Source organism: Alligator mississippiensis, chromosome 14, assembly GCF_030867095.1.
Source record: "Alligator mississippiensis isolate rAllMis1 chromosome 14, rAllMis1, whole genome shotgun sequence".
Lineage (NCBI taxonomy): Eukaryota > Metazoa > Chordata > Crocodylia > Alligatoridae > Alligator > Alligator mississippiensis.
In genome coordinates, this window is record NC_081837.1 from 45,647,875 (window position 1) to 45,674,070 (window position 26,196).

General features: G+C 45.0%; 2 protein-coding genes across 6 annotated transcripts; one reads left to right on the forward strand and one right to left on the reverse strand.

Moving 5' to 3' along the window:
- Positions 1-336: 336 nt before the first annotated feature.
- Positions 337-5,128, reverse strand: SIKE1 (suppressor of IKBKE 1). 3 transcript variants are annotated; one of them, XM_059717472.1, is made up of 6 exons: positions 5,027-5,128; positions 4,612-4,782; positions 4,427-4,532; positions 3,929-4,071; positions 3,136-3,249; positions 337-926 (listed from the first exon to the last, which is right to left on the reverse strand). In XM_059717472.1, the coding sequence occupies exons 1-6, from the start codon at positions 5,117-5,119 to the stop codon at positions 921-923; spliced, it is 633 nt and encodes a 210-aa protein (XP_059573455.1). In that variant the 5' UTR covers positions 5,120-5,128; the 3' UTR covers positions 337-920. The 3 variants fall into 3 exon arrangements, with proteins under 3 accessions (XP_059573455.1, XP_059573453.1, XP_059573454.1); XM_059717470.1 differs by having other exon boundaries at positions 337-2,445; positions 5,027-5,127; XM_059717471.1 differs by lacking the exon at positions 337-926 and adding an exon at positions 2,293-2,465.
- Positions 4,726-26,068, forward strand: LOC102567209 (bile acid receptor-like). 3 transcript variants are annotated; one of them, XM_019486134.2, is made up of 12 exons: positions 13,670-13,895; positions 14,015-14,194; positions 18,560-18,686; positions 19,281-19,643; positions 21,725-21,865; positions 22,381-22,511; positions 22,606-22,710; positions 22,899-22,998; positions 23,697-23,825; positions 24,429-24,548; positions 24,967-25,080; positions 25,657-26,068. In XM_019486134.2, the coding sequence occupies exons 3-12, from the start codon at positions 18,596-18,598 to the stop codon at positions 25,893-25,895; spliced, it is 1,533 nt and encodes a 510-aa protein (XP_019341679.1). In that variant the 5' UTR covers positions 13,670-13,895; positions 14,015-14,194; positions 18,560-18,595; the 3' UTR covers positions 25,896-26,068. The 3 variants fall into 3 exon arrangements, with proteins under 3 accessions (XP_059573452.1, XP_019341679.1, XP_006260806.1); XM_059717469.1 differs by lacking the exons at positions 13,670-13,895; positions 14,015-14,194 and adding an exon at positions 4,726-4,801; XM_006260744.4 differs by lacking the exon at positions 14,015-14,194.
- Positions 26,069-26,196: the final 128 nt, after the last annotated feature.

Below are 26,196 nucleotides of genomic sequence, written 5' to 3' on the forward strand. Positions count from 1 at the left end.
CGGGGGGCGGGGCCGCCGGCAGCGGGGTCTGCGCATGTGCCCGGAGCTGCGGCCCAGGAGCCGGCGTCGGTGCGTGTGCGCCTGCGCCAGGCTGCGTTGAGGCGGGCGCGGGCCCAGGCGCGAGGCCCTGTGAGGTCGGGCCGGGATGGCCCGAGGCCGGCCTCCTGCCCGCCCCCCGGGGCAGGAGAAGGAGTCGCATGGCCGGCACTCAGGCTGGTGGCCTAAGTCTGGCCCCTCTATCCCTTGCTGCAGCTGCCCTGCGTCAGGGACACCCCCACAGCAGCCCTGCCCACACCCCCGCGACAGGCCGCTCCCACGGTAGTGACCACCACCACGCCACGTACAGTAAGCATTTATTTTGAGAAAAGTACATACTGCTTGGTAGTCCCGAGACACAAACGGACCGTTCCAAGGCTCGCTGGAGCTGGCCGGCGAGGGGGTCGCAGCAGCGCGCAGCACGGCACACCACGCTTGCCCTGTAATCGCTTATCGTACGCTATCTTCTCCCGCGGCTTATTCACAAGATACATCAGAACCAAGGCACGAGCACATGCCCGTACTGCTGCAGGAACTCATCTGGCTCTGAAGGGGGCAATGAAGGCATCTTTAAGGCATAAAGCTGCGAGTGGTGCTAATGTGCAGCTGGCTCGGTTCCCGCTAGTCGGGGCGTGCTCGCGCGCTACTCGGCAGCAGCAGTTTTTCTGCCAATTCGACCTTCTGTGGCGCGCTCCGGCGCTCGCATCCTGGCAGCTGTAACACGGCTACGTCGGAGGCTGCGTTGAGAAGAGACGAGGCCAGTTCTCACCGCTTCCCTGGGGAAAAGTCCACTACAGCAACTGAAGCAACTTGTTGGAAGCATTTTATTTGGGACCTGGAGTTCAAGGACTGTGCAGACAGGGGCTCTTCATCAGCCAGGCATCTCACTCCTACCAACAGTGAATGGCAGCTGAGCACCCAACTGCCTGGAGCTCTCGTGAAAAACTCAGGGCAGCTTTATGAGTTACAGACAACGGGCACAGATACTGCGCTAAAGTTTACTCTTAAAAAAAGCAGACTAGCAGAAGAACACAATTAAAATGGCACCCTCTTCCCACCCTTTGCTTAGTGAGGATCTAAGCAATGACTGCTAGGCAACTGCTTCCGCTTCTGAACTTCACGGCAGCTCGAGAGGCAAACTGCTGTGCAATCCAGCGAGTCCCCTGCCCGTGGAATGCACTTACGCAGACCTCCCAGAACACATTACCATAAAAGCAAAACACACGACAAGAAATGGCTCAGTTTCAATCCCTGCACTTAAAATACCAATCTCCCAGGCACGAGGGGAAAGAGAAGCATGTTGCTTGGTCTCAAAAAGAGTTCTGAAGAAAAACTTTCTTTGTTTCGTTCATTTATTTTTAACTTGGGATGGAAGAAGGGAGGTTTTTCACCCAGCATCTTCCTATTGAGAATTCCTTTTTCCTCTCTCAGACTAAGCTTCTCCAAAGATGTTCTGGGATGAGGCAAGTATTTCTTCCGTAATTCAGAGACGAGCCCTAAATCCCTCCACGACCACCAAAAATCTGCCTTCTGATGGAGGACTGAACAAATAACTTGACATTCCTATGGAACTGCTAAATTAAATATTAATAATTCAGCTTTCAGTTACTTAGGAAAAGAACTTGGAAGCGTGTATTTAAAAGTCTTCTGTGATTTAAAATACTGTTAGTCATTGGAACATTGAGGTTGCAGATACCAGGTTCGTTACAACACAAGAAACGCAGAAAGTATTACTAAACAACATTCTGTGCCAGTATCTGAACCTGCCTACAACAAGCAGCAGCCAGTCTTCCAGTCTGTATCCCAGCGATGTTAACCCAGCCACACACTGCTTGGTGAGTTAGCCATTTAAAAAATTAAACATATATCCTGGTATGTAAAAGACAGCTCTTCAAACCATCAACTAAATCGCAACCATTACACAAAAAAATAACCACTCATAAAATAAAGCCACCGATGAACTGGGAGTTAAGATAGATAAACTGCTATCTGCACAGGTAAGAGTTTTAACTGAAGCTGAGCTAGAAGCATGCTTTATTAGGGAAGACAAGCACAAAGGAGTATAGCTCATGGTTAAGCTGCCATTAATTGTTATTAAGACTGAGCAGCATTGCAAACCATTGCCATCAGAGGGGGATGTTTCAACAGCAGTGCTAAGAAAATAAATATATACACTGTGGAAGACAGAGAAAAATGAGGGTACCAGGAGACATGTGGAAGAACACCACGCAAAAGAAAGTGAGCTTTCCTGTAGGGTTGGTTCCAGATAGTTTAGTTTTTTAAAAATTCAAGAGCAAAGAGAGACAGTTATTCGGGAGCTTGAGGTCCACTGTCCGGCAGCTCCGCTATCCTCACCGCGGGAGATTCCGTGCTGATGGATAACAGCTCACGCAGCTCTTTGTTTTCAAGCTGCAAAATCAATATTTGGGCTGAAACAGAAATGAACTAACTCACAATTAAAGGACAAGAATGGTTAAGAAAGCCCTGTTGTCTAACAAATTTAAAACCTGACAGATTACTGATAGTGTAATGTAGGGGACAACCCAGCACTGGGAGGAGAGGAGCAAAACAATCTAAGGTCTCTCTCTTTTTATCTCTGGATTATTTGTATCACAAAAGACCTGTGGGTGCTTGAGAGAGGGATGGGTACTGTCCTACTGCTTCCACTTTTAAATCTTTTACTTTGGTGACAAAAGTACACAGACTGTGGGGGCCAAGGTTGGCCTCTCTCTCCTGCACTTTCTATTTCCGGAAAGCAGAGAGCATTTCAATATCAGACTAGGGGTCCCTCTGCACAAAACAGAATTTTCAAGTAAGTTCCAGGCTACCGATTCCTATGGAAATACTGAAATATCAACAGGAATTAGACAATTTGATACTGATCAGAGTTTGTATATATTCACTTACTCTATACAAACTTGACATTAGGTGCCACTTTCGGATTTTTCCTTAATAAGGGGTTTTACCATACCCCTGTGTGAGCACCAGGGATTCCCCTGAACCACTCAGGATCTCAAAACCTAGACAACTTGCTGTTAAGTGCATGTGAGCAGGCAACAGGCCCACTTACCCGAATTCCCAGCTATACAATGGTCTTACCTCCAACTGGGCTAGTTTTTCCTGAATTGTAAAGAACTGATCGTCATCCACTTGAACAGCTTTTCTCATCACTTCTCCCATCTCATAGATTCTGTCTATTTGACTCTCAATCTCCTGCAAACATAAAGCACAGGAGCCAATTATTCTCCTGTATTCAGTTACTGGTGAGGCCTCATCTGGAATATGCTGTTCAGTTTGGGGCATCACACTTTAATTTTTCTTAATCTCTGTGTTGTAGAGAGATTCCAGAGGAGGGCACTGAAACTTTGTTGTAAAACAAATGAAAGATTCACTAGTTAAATCAGTGCATGTGACACAGACCAAAGCATGGCCTTTCAAGTAGTGGCACTGGCAGCTTTTGGGAATTCAAAATAGAGATTCCTTAACCAATTCAACAGCCTGATGAATAGCAAGACTTTAAACTCTTTGTTATCATTTAATAACTGCCTTGAGGAATTATATGGTTTACAATGCATACAAACAACCCGAACACTGGTCACGACATGGAAACTGGGAGGCGTATGCATTCCTTTTTAAATGGTCGATGTTAAAATAATTATAAAGGTACGTGGATTTTTGTTGCTGCACGTGTGGAAAGAGAAGTTTCTATATGAGGGGCCATGGATGAAGGGATCAGTAGAGGTGCTCCTCGAACAGGATACAGAGGGAGTGTGCACATAAGGGACAACAGCACAGCATGGGGCCCCTGTTTTTTTAAAGAGCAAGTTTTATTCCCAACCCTGGGTGGAAACAAGTGACACAAACTGCCTGCCACCTCCCTGCCCCACCTCACCACGGACTGAGCCTGGTGCACTTTCAAGACTGGTTCAGCATCCTCATCTTTTCCTCCCCTTGTTAATTGTAACATCTGCTTCCTGTACTTGCTCATGATCAGTTCCAAAGCATCCTGGTGTTCCTCCAAGGAGATCCACAATTCTGCAACATACAAAACTAATGTTATGAAGAAATCATAACTGCTGCAGAAGGATTTATTTTGCCAGACACAGACTTAAGAAAGGCAAGTTGACAATTGATCTTCAGCGTCTTGCTTACTGATCACCTAGGGAGTTCATTTACAATGTGCAGTCTCAGTCTTCAGGCAACCCAATTTCCCTGAAACTAGAACCACACCTTTACCGGTACCTAGACACAATGAAAGCCGTGTGTTGCACGATGCTGCGACACGTGCGTACAGCCCCGCGCAAGCTGGGCAAGCGCTTAAGCGTGTCAGCATCGCCCCCTTCCTAAAGGTTAGGCGCCCAGGCCGGGGCCGGGGCAGCACACGACTCGCCTCTGTTTTCCTGCTGCAGGTCCCGGATTTGCGTGTTCTCTTGGGAGAGCAGGAGGTGCGGCTTGAGCTTAGACACATCTTTCACGTTGGCGGCCTCGTCGTGAGCCTGGCGAGACGGAGGGACGCGGTTACGGGGCAGGAGGACGGCCGGCGGCTCTGGCCCGCCTGCCACCGCCCGCACTCACCTGCTCGGCTCCCGCCGCCCCTGCCTGCCTCATGGCAGCCACGCGCCTGTGCAGGGCGGCCGACTGGTCGATGAGCGACTCGGCCGCGCTGTCGTGGTCGCGGAGCCGGTCCAGCAGCGTCCGCGCGTCCGTCAGGATCTTCTCGATCGTGCAGCTCATCGTGAGCGCGACCTGCGGGCAGTGAGCACAGGTGTGACCGCGCCGCTGGCCCCGCCCCGCCCCGCCCCCGCCCCGCCTCCTGCGCCACGCCGCGAGGCCGGCAGGGGGCAGACGCACGGAGCGGCGAGGCGCCCTCCGCCGCGCCGCCCCGCCCCGCCCCTCGCCCCCGCTCCCGGGGCGGCGCGGAGCGGAGCGGATGCCGGGCCCCGGGGGGGCGGGGGCCGTGCGCTGCACGCCGGGAAGGCGCCGCACTCACAGTCCGGCTCGGCCGCACCTCGCAGCCGCCGCCGGCCCGCAGGCGGCGCGTGCGCAGCTCAGACGGCGCCGCCGGGCCGAGGGCACCGCGCATGCGCCCGCGGCCCGGCGCCCTGGCGCGCAGGCGCAGTGGCGGCCCGGCGGGAGCGGGCCCCGGGCCTCGGGTCTGGGCCGCGGGGGAACGTGGGTGGCGGCGCCGGGGGCGCGTGGCCTGACGTCACGGAGCGAGGAGGACGCAGTAACAACGTCAGGGCAGCGGGGAGGGGGTGTCGGCTCCGCCCGCCCCGCCCCGCCCCGCCCCGCCGTGCTGGGTGCGCCCGCGGCCTTGATCCGCCGTGTGTGCGCTGTTTGCTCCGGGGTGGACATGGTGCCGGCCCCCCGCGCGCTCCTCACGTGGTCCCGGCCGCCCCCCGCGGCGCAGCCCGCTCGGCTCGAGGCGGCGCGGCCCCGTGGCTCGCTCGGCCGCTGCGGACACCCGCAGGCCGGCGTTGGGCTGCTTCGCCCTGCGCTGCGCGGAGCCGGAGCTGATGGTTGCAGGGGCCGGGGTGGGGTGGGCGCTGGGCTGGGGCTGGGGCGGGTGCAGATCAGTGCGAAGGATGAGGAGCGCGGTGCGGTGTGGGCTGTGGACGCGGGAGACGCGCGCAGGCGAGTTGGCAGGCGGCGCCGCCTGCCAGCAGGTGCGATGGGCGCGGGGAGCCCCGAGGGGTGCGGGACGGATCCCCACCCGCTGCGCACCTCCGGCTCGGCCGGGCATCCTCCGCGGCCTGGAGGGCGTGCTGGTGTGAGGTTGGGCCCCTAAGGCTTTTCCCCGTGGGTCCCTCCTGGCCCGCCGCACCTGCTGCTGTTCCCGCCCGGGCCCGGCCCAGCCCTGCTGCACCAGTGCGGGAGCTCCTGTCAGCGCCCCTCGGTACTCGTCTGCGCAGCAGGTGGAAGGGCAGAGGTGTCGTGGGCACGCAGATCAAAGTGCTGCCCGTTCCCCAGCGTGAGGAAGTAATCCTCGTTGAGCTCAAACACGCAGTATCTGAGGCTTAGGGCAGCTGAGTCCAAACATCTACAGCCGCTCGAGCTGTGTCCTGTGTACGGTAGATACAATTATAGGAACCAAGAAGCGTGTCCGTGCCAAGGCGTGCACGCACGAGTCCGCTACGGAGTAGGTCCAGCTGCGCAGCCGGAAGCCCATCAGTAGGGCTGCCGTGTTGCGGCGGGCACACCCCGAGTATCACGCACCGCCCGTCTGACTTGCCCCTTCGCTTGCAACGCTGGCTTCAGGCCCGTCGTCCTTCTGACGTTTGTCAGCCCTGGAGAAGGAGATGCCGAGGGAGGGCAGGGGAGCGCGTGCCTGGCTTACGCTTTTTTCAGGCAGTAAGGAATTCATCCAGAGGACTGTGACAGGCTGACACTCAGCAGCACAAGCAGCCAGCATCTGCGGGCTGGTTGGTGTTTTCTCACATGCTCTTTCCCCAGCAGACCTTTTAAAAAGGTGAATTTGTTAAATTAAGAAAACCCCAAAACGATGGAGCAAGCTGGTGTGGTACCACATCAGGGAACCGCATCCCAGACCCCTTGATTTGGAGGAATGGAGGCTCTAACTCCACAAATGCTTTACAAACAGCAGTAGCAAAGCTTAAGCCAAGTGATGAGCAATTTCTGTGCTGTGGTGTCTTCTTTCTAATTCCTTTGGCCTCTTATCACGTCAACCTTATATAAACTGAAGAGAATGTATAAAGTTGGCCTCTCAAATTTTTCAGTGTTTAACTTCAATTCGATTAAACACTTATGTATGTGTACAAAGTGAAAAATGAGGTTACGAGAGGTTAATGCTTTAATGCTTTTAATAACTCCTAACTACATGGCTGTAGTTTGTCAAATGCAACATGGATTTGTTTTAGCAGGAACAGCACATGCCAGATAGGAGCAAATCGCTATTTCCAAAAAGAGCAAGCTGTGACAGAGCAAAATGCTTCCAGGCTGTCTTGGAAAACTTTTAATGGAGTGATTCTGTACTGAAAAGTAGTGCAGTGTTTTTAAGTTAAACTACAATTAAACTATAAATATCTAGTAGCCAATACTTGAGTAGCTGCAGCTTTATTAATAAGTTCCAGATGGCTCTCTGCCAAAATTTCAGTAACTTACATGTGAAGAGCCAGTCATGTTGCAGTTTCATTGGTAGTATTCTTCACATAACCACTACCAATTAGCACCATCATTAGCACTCCCCACCTCTTGCCACTACAAGCTATAACACTGCTATGCACAACAGACAGAAATGCTGTGATGAGGATTACACCATCAGGAGATACTGCGGGAGGAAATGGATTTTGAAGTCGCTAAGAAATGCAGACCCATTGTTTATCTTCATTATCCAGTTCTGACAAATCTGGAAGAATTGCCATTGGCACCACATAGTTTATGAGTCTAGTATTGTTTTTACAATTAAAACAAATTTCTGTAAGATGGAATCCAGGCTGAAGGAAGAGAAAAACATTATCATTGATAAATGGATGAAATACACACCCAGCTATTTTAGTCTCCCAGCAGCTATGCTCCGTTCTTGATAACATGCTGACAGATGCATTCCACAATAATTATTTTGCAATGCCTAAGACAGGGTGTCAAAATACTCTGCCCCGTGAAGGCAGGTCTTTTTTGAAGTCACAGTAACAGTTCGGTGTTTTAAGGATTTTGGCACCAGAAACCTTACGTTTTGAATGCATTTACAATCACCATCAATTGAAACGTGATGAATATCTGATCAAGCACCAGTTAAGTCCTCTTGTTTTAATATTGCACGTGTGTGTCCGTGGACCATCATGCGCTACAATGTTTCAGGGACAAATCTTGGGTTCTGTGCTCAAGTCAGTTAATTTGAACCTGGTTCAGCGGCAGGGAGAAGGGAATGATCGTTCCCTACTACAGCATAGCTAGCCACTGAATGCAGCCTTAACCCCGAGGCTCTTCTGGCCCTCCCACCAATTGGTATAGAAGCGAGGTTTGACCAGTGGATCTACGTAGTCGTGGAACCACATGCTCTAGCACTCTCGGTTTGTTTTCTGAGGGCGACTCAAAATGGGGTGTGGAGTGTGGAAACTCGACAGAACTTCCTAGTATCCTACTCTAGCCACGCGCAATGCAGCTGCGTCGGTTTTGTTGCCTACCCCTCTGACCACGTTTCTAAGTAGCCACACCTTTACAGATGGTATAATGCCATTTCTAAGGCAGACTGCATCCTAGGCTGGGGCTTTCAAGGGGGCCGACAGAAGTTAGGCTCTCAAATCTCATTGAAATTCAGCAAGAGTTGGATGCCTAACTCTCTTAGGCGTCTGAAATTTCCAGTCCTAAGCCCCGAGAGCAAAGTGATACGATAGAAAGACTAAGAACCGCTTTCCATGACTGCAGGAAAACCACAGGTAGTGTTAGGGATAAATAGTTTAAGACCATCTTTGTTACAGGACTGAGGTATTTCCCCGCCACTTTACTCCAGGAAAACATTTGAGAACTTAATGAGAATTTATATCTCCCACTGGCTTATTTCTCTATTAATTTTACCAGGAGGATTTCTCATGTCTTTGACATAAAACAGAAGTGTCTTTATATTATCTAACACTAAACCAACTGAAATAAGCTTTGGAGAAGAATGAACACACTCTAATGCTAAACAGGAGCTGTTCACTGCATCTCATAGTTCATTCTTCCTGGGTCATAGTTGGGAAACAACCTTTATGAAATCTGCATACATCCCAGCTGAAAGGTGCTGCCTGGTGACATTTCTGTGGCTGAGGATCAATCTCTAATTTTTATCCTTAGGCTGCAACACAGGATCCTGTTTGCTGAAGAGCATTACTTTTTGATTTAACTATACATAAAGCTATATTCAGGGAAGGCTAACACTGCACAAGTAAGAGCTGACTAGTCAAGAAAATAATATGCAAAACTTGTTGCTTTAAGCTGCAGAAGTGAGTACTGGTGTAAAGTCTGCCAGAGGAGAGTATGGAATGAACTACTGCAAACAAAATCTATACCTTCACCCCAGACCTCAAAGCTCTGGATTACGATTCATCAAAAAAGAGGTAGAGCCTCGTTGTGGTAGGTGCTTTACAGATGCACGGTACAAGACAAGGCTGGCCCAAGATTACGCAAGTGTAACCAACGGAGAATTGGATCATAGGAAGCAAGGATGGGGTAACAGGAACATGAGTGTATTCCTCAAAGGTTTGCTTAGTGTGCCTAACCTTATTAAATCTATTAACAAGAAATGATAATAGAGAATGAAGATCCCCTTGACCATCTCTCCCCCTTCAGTAAAGACAGTATGTTTTTGTTTTTTCCTCTTTGCCTTCTCTGTAGTCGGTATCTTTATAGGGGGAAGTGACGTTGTGACACGAGCCATTATCATCTATCCTACATGCCCTAGGGCCTGAGTACATTATTGGTGCAGAACTGGGCCCCTAGTCACCGCCAGTGATTATACTGCAATCACCAAAATGCCATGAGTTGAGATCTTTTATTTCTTTAGGGATCAGACCGTTCTGTTATCCGGTTGGACAAGCCATAAGAAATAATAGTCTAGGGCCAGGCAATGTTTCTCCTTTTGTACACGTTACCATTTACGTGGGAGAGGCTTAAGATGAAAGGCAGTTTCTACTGAAGCACCTGCTACTCCTGTAAAACAAGGTAGAACGCTACAGAACAAATCTTAGATGAAGACAGTATTTAACTTTCTTTCACAAGTTTGCTTTGAACAGCCGTGCCTCTTGTCATGCCGTACAGAAAAACAGCTTTCCTATCACAAAATAGTCAAGGGTCTCCTGTTTTTTATCCCACATGTAACAAAAATTATAGCAGTGAAACTAGCAATAAGTTTCCCAAGGATTCCTAATTGTTTTGCTTTTATCATTAAATGATTTAGAGTAAAAGCCAAAGTATTGTGCATTAAAAAGGCAAATAATAGTGTCCAGACATTGTTGCTCCTGTGTAACAGATCTCAGATGGACTCTGAGGGAGCTAGCCAAAAGCAATAGATGACTCCATAATTTCTATTTTACTTTGCATGAAAAACAACAAAATGACCACAGTGACTCATAAGCAGAGTCCTAGTAGCTTTAGAATGGCTGTTACTTACTTAAGATTCTGCCCTTTGTTTAAATTGGGTTTGACAAGTACTTTATAAATGAGCAGGAGAGGTGGTTTATGTTTCATTAATGAGGCTGATAGTGGTTAATTACTGAAGTTGCATAAACAATCCAATACCAGATCAAGCAGGAAGGGTCAGTTACACAGAAAAGTTCCAGCTGGACCAGATATGATTTCTTTTAACTATGTGAATACCAAACCATTTACAGGCAAGATCTGCTAGGAGACGCAGGCCATAGGAACTGCGGTTCTGGTGGCAGCTTGACTTAAAACGTGATTCAGCTACAGCAATAGCCCGTAGCAGTTGTCTACAGAGCTTCCACTCTAGACCCTCGTGACACGTCTTAGACCTCCGCCCAGGACACGCTCTCGCACCAGAGGCTGTCCTGCCGAGGGGCCCGTTCCGATCTCAAGGTGCCGAAAGAGTATGTTGTGACAAAGAGAAGAGGGGCTTGCAGGTCAGACTGGGATCATGGTCACTGCTGATTGTCCCTGCGTGGGAGCGTACATATGTTTGCCATGCACAGCCGTTTGATATTACCAGATTCTGGCTCCTGATAGACACAACCTATTCTGTTAATCTTTGCCGTCGGAATGGATGACTGAGTGAGCCAATGCAAACCTGCCAAAATCAAGCAAAGCATGTTTACAGTATCTCGTGATTTCCTTTGCCACCTAAAATGACCTTAAACCAGGCTGCAGATCAAAAAAGGCTATCGCTCCTTTTCAGAGACAAGATATGCCTTATTGCTGAAAAATGTGATGTCAGTTTCAGCTGATTAGATGCTGTAAATAATTAGTGTGATTTGTTTATCCGAGTTGCTGTGCTGGGACTAACGCTCTCAAAACTGGCTATTTCTTGTAAATAATCAGTAAAAAATGGCAGTGTCAAAATAGGTGCCTAGTGATGGCGCCAAGCATTGTTACCGAATACCACTTTGAAAGTGACTTAAGCCCAGATTTTTTTAAGATATTTATCTGTTACTCAGCTGGGTGCTGCAAGGCATACATGATGGCCATGTCCCATTTCCCAAAAGGCACGTGGGCCCCAAGTTCCACTGAAAGTCACTGGGACTTAAGCTAAGTGATTTTTGTAACTAGGATTTACTTATCTAAATCAGTTAAGACTTTGCTACTCTAAGGCGAACAATGCAAAAGTAGCTTTAAAAATCTGAGGCTCAGATACATAAAGTCCCAGTGAAAGTTAAAAAGGATTTAGGCAGACCAGGTTCTTTGGTCGAATCTGATACCTTTTATTAGACCAACCCAAATAGTTGGGAAAAAATTGACTGATTGCCTTTCTTGTATGCATACCAGCCCAGCCCCTGGCTTCTTTACTTTTCATTCCATCCAGGAAGAGCACGCGCCAACTGCTGAAACTTCCTCCGCCTGACGAAAGGTTTTTAAACCCAAAAGCTCGCTTAAAAATTTTTTTCCCGACTATTTAAGTTGGTCTAATAAAAGATATCAGATTCACCCAAAGAACCGTGTCTGCCTATGCCCTTAGACCAACATGGCTAAAACCTACACCCCTGTAAAAAGGATTTAAGCACTCAAGTAACCTAAGCCTTTTTGAGAATTTAATTCAGTTTATTTTCCAATAAGCAAACATTAACAACTGTCAAAAGTCACTTAGAAGTACATATAAAAATAGCAAGTCACCAAAAATAGAAATTATTCCTGTGAAAAACATCTAGCCTTAACTATTTGAAACTGCAACCTACTGCTGCTCACTTAATACAGCAGACTTGGTGTCTATCCATCTATATTTGTATGTGTGTGTGTATTCATATTTCTGTATTAAACAATCTGTGCATGTACAACTTTTGTTTTCAGCACTATTAGAATTACAGAAAATGTTACAGCCTGGAATGTTAATAAATTCAATTGTGATCTGTATCTCATCCTTGCCTTTAAAATGTTAAGTAATGTAGGTACGACTTGTTTCTCTCACTGTATTGATTCCTATATCAAAGTTTGCACGTTTAAGGCCTTTTGTATGCAGAAGGAACCCACACGCTTGAGACCAGTGTATGCATAAAGTGTCTGAAAGGAAAATGTCCGGTAGTTCAGAGATTTGAAAACTGCATACGTTTCTGGAAGTCCAGATGCAACCCTACAACTATGAAAGGCTCTAGACTCCCCAGATTGTAAGAATAAAAGAGCCTGCTATCAAAGCAGCAATGTGGCTATGGAACGACCCGACACTGAGCTCCTTTCCTACAGATCTTTGGCGATTCCCAGGAGGGAGCCATAAGGTTGCTAAAAGGAAGGAGCTAACTAGCTAATGCTGCGGTAATGTCAGAAACTGCTGAACTGCTCTTGTAAGTAAGGAATGTGACCTCAGTCAGGATCTAAAACATCTGGTGCCTCCCCAGCATCATGCTAGTCATGATGCCCTGCCCCAGAGGTCTGACACTGTATCCTAGAAAGTCCCCAAAGCCCATGTTTAGATTGGTTAAATCAGTGGTTTTCAGCCTGTGGTCCGTGGACCCCTGGGATTCTGCGGACTATAAAGACGGCTATGAACCATCAAAAGTATGTGAATACCCGTGCTAATAATTCAAAGTGGTCTGCACCTCCATTCAAAAGTTTTTAAGGGTCCACAAATGAAAAAAGGTGGAAAACCTCTAGGTTAAATCATATGGAAATTTTTCAAAATGGAGCAGCTCCTGTGTTGTTTCACAAAAGAAAAGCTACTAGCAAGAAGTACGTAAACGGCAGATCTGTTAGACAGCTTCCGTACTATGTAATATATTACAGGACAATAAAGTGCAGACCCATACTATACAAGCGGGCATAAAACAAAGCAGCAGCATTTATTCCAGTTAGATTTCACGCAAAAGTAGCAGAAATTGTTTTGTGGATACTTAAGAGAGCCAAGGACTAAGTACCACAACACTTTTCTTTGGGTAAAAAAAGCTCAAACCCAAAAACCACTTCTGGATACCACAGTAGAGAGATTCCCCCAAACTCCCCTGGAATCCACCCAAAAGGGATGCAGGGATCCTGAGTCAACATTCAAGCTGTTGGATTCAGGGTACATTTAACTTATCAAATATGCATGAAACTTATCAAATATGCATGAAAGTTGCTGATAAACAGCAAGGTTCTTGATTTAGCTGATCTGTATGGTGCAGATGACAGCATGATAAATTTAAAAAATCTACAAAAAATAAAAGTGTTTTGGCTTGAAAATGCTGACCTCAAATCAAGTTCCCAAATTTAGATTACGCCACACACATATATATGGTAAAATAATATTAGTGCAATTATAGTAGTAGTACAATAAGACTAGTACAATGTACTAGTATTAAGTAGTACTAAGTAATATGTTAATATAGTTATTAACATGCAGAGATATCAGTGTTAACCAAAGTGAGAGAAGGTCAAATTCTATCAAGAAAGCCAAGTATTTAGCAAGTTGACTAGGAGAACTCTGGGAAAGTGTGACGTGAGGATCCTAGTGGCCTCTGTCCCTGATGATCCAGTTATTATTTGATTTATGTGGACTTGCAGCTGCCCTTGTTTTGACCCTAGCAAGGGCTGTGTGGGAAGTTTGTGTCTCTGATAGAGCTGAAGCATTGCTCTGCAGAGTGTCTGGAGCCTAAGTGTATGCAAAGAAACTGATAAATAGGGAAAAGGCCCCATTTCCTCCAGCTGAAAATCAGAGTTGAAGTAACTGTTGCATCTTAGATTTCCGCTGGGAAGAGAAGGCATTCTCTCTGGGGCAACTGCATGTAAGTATTTCATTCACTTTTCTAATGGCCTAGGAATTGCGTAGTATCGGTCTACCCACAAATTAATGGTGCTTTGATGATATGTACTATTCAAAACACTTTTGTCATTTGATTTTTAGGATGTTGTCCTAGTTCCAAAAGAAAGAAAGCTTACAGGTTTTAAAGCAGGTGATCTTCACTGCCAGTAGTTTTGTTTCAAGGGTATTATGCCGTGTAAACTGCTTGGTGATCTACAGTATGCTAGTTAATGAAGAGGATTGCCTTTTTCTTTCCTAAAGATAAGGAAATGCAAAATCTAAGTAAGTGTTGAATAGGTCTGTCTGTTCAAGTCATGTAATTATGATGCTATAAAAGAGTTCAGGCCCTGAGGATTTTGTGTTACAAGTAAATCTGTGTTAGGTTTAATTAAAACAAAAGGATTTGTTAAGACCTGGTCTTCCCTTACTTGGCAATGTATATAAATTATTCCGTTGAAATAATTAGACACACAACAGTTTGTCAAAAGTAAAAACAGAGGTTACCAAATAATTACTTACAAAACTATCCATTAGTGAAATAATCCAGTCTCTGTTATGGAAATCCCCCAAAACTCATCAGATGGACGCATCAAAAGAACAAATATCTTTCAGTGAGTAAAACAGATTTCCTCAGATCTCAGTTTAATTTGGGATTCTTAGCAGATTAAGAGAACAAGAGAAAACACCAGGGCTCAGATTACTAATAAATGTGACTCATTCTGACTGATATCGCTGAAGTTGTTTTCTGATTCTATAAGCTTTCTTTGCCAAATAAATCCATTTTTAGTTTAAATACAGATGTGTGTAATGGAGTGTAGCCAGATATATCACCTGGCAATAGTATCTAGTGCTAGTGGCCAGTAAACACCTAACAAAATGCTTGTTTTAATTTTCATAACCTCCTTCTTTCTGGAAAAAAAATAAAGCTGCTTAGCAGCAATGGCTGTTCATTCATGCTTTTTCCCAGGCTACGGGCTGCACTAAATAAATGTAAAAGACCTTCAGCTCAAGTTCCTGAAATTCTCTTGGAACAAGAAATTTCCCTTGTGACACAACTGTCAAAATATTTACAATAGATGTTAATGTACTGTTGAATCAGAGATTTTGAAGAGCTCCCTGGAGCATCTTCTCGAAGAATTATGTTACACATTGTAATAGTCATCATAATAACATTACAAAAACCGACATCACATCTTCTGCCATTAATAACACGTAAACAGATCCATAGCTTGTCTTTTAGTCTGTCTATGTGACTTCTCCTCAGTCAGTCAATTGACAGTCTTTGGTCACAAGTTCATATTTTACTTTTATGTATTTATTAGGTGACCATGTAGTACTACTACTTACTACTAAGATCTGACTCTTGCTAAACATTTGCATGACTTCTCAGATTTGAATGGGTAGATAGCCTACTGCATTAGTAGACATCCCTGTTTAGATCTGATATCACTTCTAAGAAAGACTACTGTAAAAATAATTGAAGAGTATGATGAGTCAGATTTGCAGAAATGCCTATCTGATTTAGAAACCTCAGTCCCCCAAAAAGTCAAATGAGCTTGGATGGCTTTTGTCACTGAATTGCTTCTGAAAAATTTGCCCTAAAGTTTTATGAAAAGGGTGGTATATTTTTTCATTTGCTTTCTAACTATGAAGAGACACCCCACATTCTAACATTAGCTAGACTATCATATAAGAGATAGTTAAAAATAGAGTGAGAGCGAGCAAGCAAGCAAGGCATAATTTTCCCGTTTTTTAGGCAAATCTCAGATGAGCTCAATTTACCTGAGAAGACCAATGGGTTTTATCCCAAGTGTGGCACCGTGAAACAGGAAAAAGGGGTGATAGTGGCTGCCTTGCTGTAAGGGCTGTATCATAGCATCCATTTTATTTTTCGGTTTCAGTCATCCACTTTTCATAAAGTTTAACTTTCTGCGCTAAACCTCTTCAGGCTTCATCTCTGTTCAAAGGTAAGCTCTTGTGATGAAGCGAAATAAGCGACTTGGCTATTTTTGAGTAAGAGCAGAGTGGAGGAGGGATATATTTATTTCACATACTCAAGTTTAAAAAAGCCCAATTTTGTGATTGTCTCATCTAAGGTAAAACATTACCGCTCTGCACGGACGCAGCCATCATCCAGGAAACCTGCTTTTCCGTGTTCTAGTGAAATCTGAGTGCTAAGTGACCACGTGATCTTTGAAAAATGCATGTCCTGCGTTTATGCTACAATGCGCACAAAGTTGTTAACTTCAGAGCGTGCAGCTAAAGCAGCTGTGCTATACATACAAATGATAGGGACAATGATCATTAATATGTGAACCGAGGAAAGGTCTCTAGAGATTCTGTTCAATCCCTGCAGTCCTTGGACGTGGAGGAGACTAGGGATGGCTAGCACTCAGAAGATTTGCAGGCCAGGGCTCTGTTCAAAGCATCATAAAAGCTCTGCAGCTCCTCACATGTGCTTCTGCCAGCTTCCCAAGCATGAGGGGCAGAGCAATCGCAGGGAATCCAGCTTATAGCACAAGCACTTACATTGTCAGTTTTGTAAATCTACTGATCCTCAAAGTCCTGAAGAGGAGGTTCCTTGTTCTGAATTTTTTCCCTGTTTTTAAAATAAATATGGAAAAAAACAATGACGTTTCATGCCAGAAGACTAATTAATCTCTCATATGGATTATGACGACACAGTCTTTACTTTCATAATCATACTATTTCTCAAATAAACGTGGTTTTTGATTTTAGTATCCATGTCACTGTTCTATTAACCAAGAATATCCTGCAGTTTAAACTGACCCATTCTAATCTGCGGATGTTGTGAATGTTCGACATTTACACGTCTAATGTGAAATACTATTACGGACACTGTTGCCATACACTCGCACGCAAAAGAACAGAATGCAAATATAATCTGGAATCTGACTCTTGCCATTTCTGACTCTGGAGTCCTTTGCTCTTCAACCTTAGTGTTCTCCTAATCTGTTTCTGAACGAAACGTACGGCATAATTTAACTTTTGCTACCCTGTAAAACCACATGACCGGGATAATTGGGCCAAATCCCCAAATCTGTTCTCAAATAACACTCATTCGAGTCAGTGGAAGCTTTGCCTGAACAAAGCTTGATTCAGGCCATCACAATGAATTAAATTCATGACACAGTGCATGTGGAAATGTACTGTGTACACTGAATTTACGTTACAGATAGAATGGGTCAGTGTAATTTTATTTTACTTTGCAGTACATTTTCAATCAAAGCAACAATTGAAAGTGTATTGGAATTAGAAATACACATTTCCATCAGTTTAAAAAAGTGCATATTTGCTGAAGGGAAAAATGTAGACTTTGCCCATGCCAAATTGATCCCCATGATAAGGGCCTCATGATTCACTGAGTCACTTCTCTTTCAAGCAAATATTTACTAGCAGAGATAAGGATGGCAACATTCCAGCCTCTGTACACGACTGGAACTGAAACCTTTCCTGTCCTTCCATATGCCTGTGCTGGGAGAGGACATGCAAAGTATTTGTTAGCTGGGGATGGGTATGCCTCAACATACGGCTTCATTCTGGATTTCCTAGAACCATAAATTCATCTTCTGATGCACAGTATGTGAACTGGGTTCCATGTAGCCTCCCATGCAAGCCTTTCAGGAGATCTTAAAAATCCAAGCTCCTGTTGGCTCTGCAGGCATCATTACAGATCCTATGACACTTTGGGTGGGAGGAAATATTTGACCCAATGTCCCAATGACAAAATTTCCTGTTCCTAAACCATCATACGACATGCTATGTGCTCGGCGGCTACCCTTTAACAGCGTTACGTATCAACTGAGAATCGTTTGGGGATCCATTAGAGTGAAAGGTCCGGCAAAAGTCTAAAATACAAACACCATCTATTTCTCATGTTGCGTGGGTGTGTGAGGATATACAACATCTTATATACCTTTTTCTATAGTGCTTTCAACATTTCACGTGTCTCATTTATATCATATATTCTGTATGTACTGCATACCTAACAGAATTTTACTTTAAAGGGTTTTGGAGTTTGTAATTGTTTACAGCTTCCTTTTATTTACTCCTCTTGTGAAGCTAGGCATTTTCACTGACATGCGTTGGACTGTTTAGCCAGCAGGCAGCCCTTGCGCTGAAGCACCCTCGTGCCCCAGCCAGCCAGCTCAGTGACTGCACGTGCGCTGCTGCACATGAAAAAACTCCTTAGCAGGGTAGTAGTTGTATGTACAAGTCCTACCTTGCTATACAGTTTATTCGTTTCATGTGCCCAAATAGTCAACTGTGCAGTAAATTAGTCAACTGCTCAGTAAATGTTTCATGTAGACGTGCCCACAGGGTACTATGGAATAGCTATTGTGCCTTAAATCTACATCCTAGATTATTTTGCAATAACTTCCCCATGTAGAAAAGGCTTTAGAGGTGAGGAGTAACCATCTATTCTTGACTTGCAGAGCTCTGCAGTCCACGATCAATGGACTTTCTGTCCACCTTCATGTCTCTTACAATCTGATCATGGCTTCACAGTCTGGGTACTTCTCTCTCTTTTCAGAGCTGTGTGGCTAATCTCCCACACCAATTCTTTCTCAAGTGACACTTGTCTGCCTTATTACAGCCTAAGTCTTGACATTTCCATTTCCTCAGGTTTCCTCCTCAAAGGTACATGCTATACCAAAGTGAATGAAACTGTGGGAGCTGGAGCAGAATATGGCAAATACCTTTGTCACTGTACCTGATGGATATTGTCTTGCTGAACCCATTCAGTATTATGGTGAGCAAAGCAAAGCACAAGTATTAAGAAAGCAAAATGAGTGTCCGCAGCAGTCATGGGTTTGTTTTTTGTTTGATATATCATTAAAAAGCTATGCACGCTTCCACATTAACTATCCAGTCCATGCTGTGAGAAATGTTTATAGTATATTACTTTTTATCCATGCATTGAATGGAACTTATTTAGGAGCACATATTCTACTAGACAGAAGCCCAGCCTCTTTCCTGGAGCACAATCTGAATCCACAAACATTAACAGCAGGTGCAAATCAGAGTAGAGCACACTCTAACTACACAATTTATGTCTGCAATTCAACTAACTGTGCAAAATAAATCATTGCTTTATAAGATTCCAGTAGCGTCATCAATATGGCATTGATCAAGCATATATGAAAACAGCCCCTGCCTACTGCCCAAACTTTACTAAGAAAAAATGACAAGCACCGATTTTAAGGGGAAAAGAGTGACATTTTGAAAATGTATTTCTTAGTATCTATGCCTTAATAGTTACAGATTATAAAAAGATACTAAAATCTGCAGTAGTCACAAAACCCTTCCTTAGGTTTTAGTTTCATTCTTGACTTTCATTGTCTAGATGTTTTGCCAGAGCACATCAACTATCAGCTGCAAGATACAGACTTTCAGCCTGCTCCTTACTGCCAGTATTCACCCGCACAGTTTCCTCCAGTGTTACCGACACAACCTTCTCAGCCCCAATACAGCATGTATAGCTTGGACTCTCAGTACAGTGATGGGCAGTACATAATAAGTAATTGTGAATTAAACAAACCTCCCTGCATGATTGCTCATAACGATGAGGATGGATATCACGGACTAAAACGACCAAGAGTAAGTCACTCCTCCTTGCGTGTGAAGGGACAGGAAGAGTTCTGTGTTGTGTGTGGAGACAAGGCCTCTGGATACCACTATAATGCGCTCACTTGTGAAGGCTGTAAAGGTAAGGGAGAAATCGTTTTCTGTGACTTGAACAAATGGTGCCCCGTTACTCATTGCAACTGGACTAAAATCCCATGCGTGCAATTGTCAATTGTCATATTTCACACAATTGTTATTCACCTTCCTGAGTTTCTCTCTAGCTGAGGAGTGGCATAATTTGTGGGGGGCCCTCCCATAAATCCACCTGCTGACTGCAGCCAACTCAACCTTCTTGCCCCTGCCTTTAAAACCTGCATGAATCTGCCCTTCCTGCTTATCTGCCCGTCTCTTTACACATGGGTCCGCCCCTTTTCTTTCACCAATGCTGCCACCCCGTTCCATCGATCTATCGCAGACAACTGTGCCCCTTCTCCTTCCTTCCCCTATGCATGCAGCAGCCTTCGTGAGTGTATGTGCAATGCTACTACCCTTGTCACGTTCGGATCCCTCCCAGATACCCACTTCTGCTGTGAGAACTAAGAGAAACTGGTTGACTACTGCTAGGCTGTGCAAACTGAGAGATTCTGTCATACTGCATACAAAAAAAACATTCTTCGTAGGATCAGAAGCGTCTTTCAGAATTGTGTCCAGTCCCTGATACTGTAAGCGCATCGTAAAATCCTGACATAAAAACTTACTAGATTGCTCTAATAGGAACCTTCTTCTAATTTCCAGCCTAAGTTTATTTATGGCCAGCTTATACCTATTTGTTCTTGTGCCAATATTATCCTTTAGCTTAAATCAGGGGAATCAAACTCATCCGGGGCCACAGGCCAGACTGAGACTGCAGGGTTCCTCATGAGCCAGATCCATCTCAGGGCGTGGGGGCAGCTGCTGTGGCTGCTGTGGCAGAGGCAAAGCCAGTGGGGTGTGGTGGCAGTGACAGGTCCAGATGTGGTGACTGCTCCGGAAGCAGGGGTTTGACAGCAGCTGGAGAGGGAATGGAGGGTGCTGCAGCAGCTAGCCAAGCCCATCCCCGACAGCGATGGCCCGCCCAGGCTACCGGTGGGTTGGACAAATGCCTGTGGGCCATATCCAGCCCACAGGCCATACATTTGACACCCCTGGTTTAACTAGTTCTTTTCCTCCCTTGTGTTTACCCTACTAAAGGGTTTATAAACAGCAACCTTCTCCCCTCTCAACCTTTATTTTTCCAGGCCAAATAAGCCCGGTGGCTTTAATCTGCTTTTGTCAGAATTTCTCTGCTTTCTTCCATTTAGATTACATAGATTTCATAGACATTCGGGCTGAAAGGTACCCTGGAGGATCATCGAGTCCAGCCCCCTGCCCCAGGGGCAGGAAGTCAGCAGGGATCATAGGATCCCAGCAAGATAAGCGTCCAAATGTGTCTTGAAGTTCTATCCTAGCAGCTCTTCTCTGCACTTGTTCCAATTTCACAATATCCGTCTTAAAAATGATGTCTGGAATTGTACCCAGATTAGGTTTTGCCAGAGCCTTCTCTATTTCTATTTCTCTACTGGAAATACCTTTGTTGATGCATCCTAGCAATGCTGCAGGAGATAACTATAACCCAGGCCACTTTATCCATTTCATAACTTTTCCCCTTTTGTCTGTCTGCTTGATTTGCAGTTTGGGCACTCTTCTGTACTTGGGAACTGCTCAGCACTCTGTGGGAGCTACCAGACACATAATAGATGATGATGTTTGCCCCAGACAGTTGGTGGCACTCACTTTCCCCAGCTGCAAGCATCCCCCTGCCAGGCCTGTGTTTTGGCTTGTTCTGGTGAATGCAGTGTGCAAGGTTTATTTTTATGGCTTGATCTCCTACTCTGAATATGCCACAAGTGGTCACTTACCAGCTTCTGGATTGGATTGCTTGCCAATTTTAATAGGCCCCTCTTTCTATTGCTAAGCATGGATTTAAGGGAGTTACCTTGGTCAAACAGTAGTTAACATTAGTCATAAAGCAGCCCCAAAAGTCATAACGATGATAAGACCGTTATAAAAAGTTGCCACTTAAATAACCCAACATAATACCATCGTTCCAGAAACATCACAGAGCAACTCTTTAAATACGTAACCGTGGAATTAAGAATGGTTACCCAGGTTCTTTCCCATAATCCCAAATACCGTTGTTCTTAGGATTCTTTCGACGTAGTATCACCAAGAATGCAGTGTATAGATGTAAAAACGGTGGCCACTGCGAAATGGACATGTACATGCGACGGAAGTGCCAGGAGTGTCGCCTGAAGAAGTGTAAGGCTGTGGGAATGCTGGCAGAATGTAAGTGCTCTGCTGCTGTTTGTCACTGCAGTCAATTCTCTGGCAATTTTTTTTCATCTTGAGAACTAAGTGAAAGGGGCTGGGGATCGGGCCCTGGGGCACAGGACCACACTACCCAGCTGGTGGGGCTCCCCATGGGTCCACAAGTTTTGCAGCAAGGAGAGGTGCCACTGCTCCCTGGCTGCCAAATTCTGGGACCCATGGGGAGCCCCGCAGGCCAGATGACATGGCACCAGGGGCTGCATATGGCTCCCAAGCTGCCTTGATATGGACCAAAGTCTAAGAGCATGAAATAAGACTGTTTAACTCTTCTGCACATTCAGGCTTTTGATGGAAATCAACTGACAAAATACAGCGTCACAGGTTAAACTTGGAACTTCTTGTCATGGGAGAACATTCATAGGCAGGAAGCTGGTTTCCCCATAGTCAGTAACTCCTGAGGTGTCAGGCTTATACACTGCGTCTAATAACACAAGGGGCTCTTTAGACTTAAGTACGTTCATACTGTTTCACAGGTTTGCTAACTGAAGTCCAGTGCAAGTCAAAGCGACTCAGAAAAAACTGCAAACAGAAAAGCAGTTTCCTTTGTAACGTCAAGGTAGAAGATGAGGGAGTGAACAGCAAACATGTATCGTCCACAACAAAAGTAGGAGATTTTTCACATCTAAGGTTTATGTTTTCATTTTTACCATAATTTTTGTCTTACAGGCATTGTCATTACCTGTGATTTTTCTTAATAGGTCCAAGAAAGGATGGAACTTACTCCAGGGGAACATCAGATGATTGATCACATCGTCGCAGCCCATCAAAAATACACAATTCCCTTGGAGGAAGCCAAAAAGTTTGTATGTACTGAGAACAGAAAGGCTACAATATTGAAATATTCGCTATTAGTATCCTAGATTAGTATTCTAAATGTTTAAACGTGCATCCTATATTTTTAAACGTGCATGTTTTAGCAGTCTCTTTTGGTAACAATCCAGAAACATCATCCAGCAGGAGTCCATAGTCTTGTTTGGTTTCTTCCATTCAGCTTCAGGAAACTGCAAACCCTGAAGAGAGTTTTTTGCGGCTCTCAGAGACTGCAGTGGTTCACGTGCAAGTACTGGTGGATTTTACAAAGAGACTTCCAGGTAAGTTGCTTCCTTTGCAGAATGCCATAACATCTAACAAACTTTTCAGAACTGCCTTATACTTGAGCGTTAATCTAAGAGGAACACGTTTATTCTGTACGTGTATACTCAGACAAAATATGAAAGCTTCACAAGAACTGGCATTCAACTGTATGTTACCTACAAATCTGAATGATTAGGAATGCCATGTATTTAGCAGCTTTGAAAAACTAAGAAGCTGTTCTCTGCTCTGTCTTTCAACAAGCCAGGTCAACATGCACGAGATGTACTTCTTTTCTTTTTAATATGGAAGGGTCACATCCATGATTATATTAAGCAGGACAACACATTTAAGGGATGTAAGACCTCAAATTGTGTGATATAAACCGCTACCAACTGGCAGAAATTAGGAAGAAATTTCCTTCCAGGCAAGTTTTTTCAAAGCTATCTATATTGGGGCTTCCTGCACTTTCTCCTGGAAGGAGATGGACTGCTGTTGTGGTCTGTTACATCTATTGCTATGTAAATATAAACTGTGTAGAAAGCCCCAATCACTCCAATTTCTTCTCTACTGTTTGGCACGTAATCTTGCCATCGTTGCAGTCAAGGCTACTGCTGACCCTTAAAGGCAGACACTAATAATTTTTGAACAATTTACTTTTGCAGCCTGAGGCCAAAGTCATCCCAAGTTTTGAATCTTATTAAATATTTTCCTGTAGGATTTGAAAGTTTAGCCAGCGATGACCAGATTGCTCTACTAAAAGGTTCCACAGTTGAAGCAATGTTTCTGCGTTCAGCCCAGATATATAACCAGAGAGCTAATGAGTGTCAGTCATCAGTGGGTGAAAGTAAGTTGTACTAATAAATAAGCTTTAACTAACACCTGCCTGAGATAAACCAACCGAATGAAATGGACCCTTTCTTTCTCCCCATTAGTCCCAAATAGATAGCAGTGCTTCTGGAATGTCTGCTTCAGTGGTTCTCAACGTTATAGACTCAAGGCCGCACTCAGTACGTTCAACGTACCCCTAAGAAAATGCCAGCTCTTTATTTTCGCTTGTTTTTTGACTACAGGAAAATAAAAGAGCAACTTGTATATTGCAAAGAACTCAAAAAGACCACAGCAGGCCAGCATGTTTCTAACACTACAGATTCCTGTTTGAAGCCTCTGGTTTTATCACGCAAATCGTGTTTGTACATCTAACAGCGCTAACACTGCGTGGCACCCTGCAGGACCCTTGGAAGGATCTCACGCCACCCTGGCTGAGAGTGACTGGTTTACATGTTTGGGTGGGTGGGAGAGAGGGATGCTTACCTGAATACATGACTCTCTGCACTGGATTGCCAAACAGCTAAGCTTTTTATACAACTACTCTGCCAAAAAAATGGTGCAAGCAAATTTTAATGTAATTCAATTCAGCAGTGGACTTTTTCTCCCTTCTTTCCCTCAGGTCACGTAAGGTTTTCTGATCATACTACATGTTGTCATGATCAAGACCTTGATAAAAGTACCGTTTATTCCCTGGAAATGTCTCACAGCAAAGAGAGTCCAACTTCCACCACTACCACAGGTAACCAGCTCTTTGTACTAAAACCTTGGAAAATGGTTAGGCAGCCAAGCTGCTTGGACCGCTCCCTTTAATGCTGACCGATATGCTCATTCTTTCCTCCTGTTCACCAGTCTGTCTGGATTCACCGCGCTCTCTTTTCTTTGATTCACGTTCAAAGCTCACTGGGGTGGGAACATCTTTCAGTTGTTTCTACAGTGCTTCACGCAACAGCACCAGTTCCTGGCCTGGACTCCCAGGTGCACGCTGTTACACGTTGTAATTATTATAATTCTTTAATAGACTTGCCGATTATTTCAAAATAGTTGAGGGATTTGAAAAACAATGTGCAAGAGGTTTAAGAGAATCAATCAACAATACCAGAAAAAGTGTGCTTCTATATTGATTTCCACCCCCAAACTTCAATATTTTGTTTTCAAAGGAATCACTGAGGAATTTATCACGGCATTATTTTACTTCTACAGAAGCATGGGAGAACTTAATGTGACTGAGACAGAATATGCCCTGCTTGTTGCAACGACCGTGTTTTTTTCAGGTAACTGAGAGCCGTAAAAGAAATGACTGTATCGTGTGTGCTACCTAGAGGATGCATCTACACGTGTGCTTTAATGCGTAGTCCCGTATTTCACTTCACATTAAGGCATCACGTCCAAACTGTGCGAATATGCTCATGCGCGATAAAAATAGACTGCTGTATATTAAGCGTCCCTAAAAAAGCGTGTGTTTTCACTACTGCAGATTAGAGCAGCCTAACGCACATTTGTTCAGTACCTCACATTAGCAGTACTAAATTTAATGCACAATAGCAGACGTGCATTAATGAACTTGTAGATCTGCCCAGAAAGGATCTATTTTTAACTGAACTGATCCTCGCAATTAAAATCTGCTCTTGCTACAGTTTCAGGAAGGAAAAGTATGCAACTACTATGCATTTTTGCTATACGTACTTTTTAAAGAACTGCTCCGGGTGTATTTTTTGACGATTTTGTTTCTCCTATCAGTATAATAACCGTCCGTGGATGTCAGATCCTGCCCTTAATAGCCTCATCAAAATCAGTGGGGCGTTTGCAGTCAGCCACACTGGTCCCCATCACATTAATGTGTGTTTCAGACCGTCCACTCCTCAGGAACAAGCAACACGTGGAAAAGCTTCAAGAACCGCTGCTGGGCATCCTGTACAAGTACTCCAAGATCCACCACCCCGGGGACCCCCAGCACTTTGCCCGCCTCATCGGGAGGCTGACTGAGCTCAGGACCCTCAACCACAACCATGCCGAGGTGCTGGTGACCTGGAGAACAAAGGACCCCAGGCTGACCTCTCTGCTCTGCGAGATTTGGGATCTACACTGAGTCCCCGCTTACGCAAGGGTCTCCCTGCCCTTAGCCGTGCCCCGGCTACGCGCTTTGTGTAACCGCTGCTGACGCGCGCGCGGCCATCCTCTCTCGTGCCTGTAGTAGCCGCCGTGAGCGTGTGCCACACACGGCTTCTCTGCTTTGGTTTGGAAATAAATATGTGAATGCTTTGGTTGTGCCACTGCATGTGCCCAGTACACCACCACGCGTGCCCAGGACAGCGCCACATGTGACCAGTACAGTGCCGTGTGCCCAGGACAGTGTCACATGTGACCAGTGCAGTGTCACACATGACCAG

Bases quoted from the DNA above. Each gene is read 5' to 3' on its own strand.
- SIKE1 (XM_059717470.1), bottom strand. From the start codon at position 5,119: ATGCGCGGTGCCCTCGGCCCGGCGGCGCCGTCTGAGCTGCGCACGCGC. The intron at 3,250-3,928 runs GTGAGGTGGGGC...TTATGTTTGCAG, and splicing joins TGCACCAGGCTCAGTCCGTG to GAGATTGAGAGTCAAATAGA. The intron at 2,446-3,135 runs GTAAGACCATTG...TTGATTTTGCAG, and splicing joins AAAAACTAGCCCAGTTGGAG to CTTGAAAACAAAGAGCTGCG.
- LOC102567209 (XM_059717469.1), top strand. From the start codon at position 18,596: ATGAAACTGTGGGAGCTGGAGCAGAATATGGCAAATACCTTTGTCACT. The intron at 21,866-22,380 runs GTAAGTGCTCTG...ACTGTTTCACAG, and splicing joins TGTGGGAATGCTGGCAGAAT to GTTTGCTAACTGAAGTCCAG. The intron at 25,081-25,656 runs GTAACTGAGAGC...TGTGTGTTTCAG, and splicing joins AACGACCGTGTTTTTTTCAG to ACCGTCCACTCCTCAGGAAC.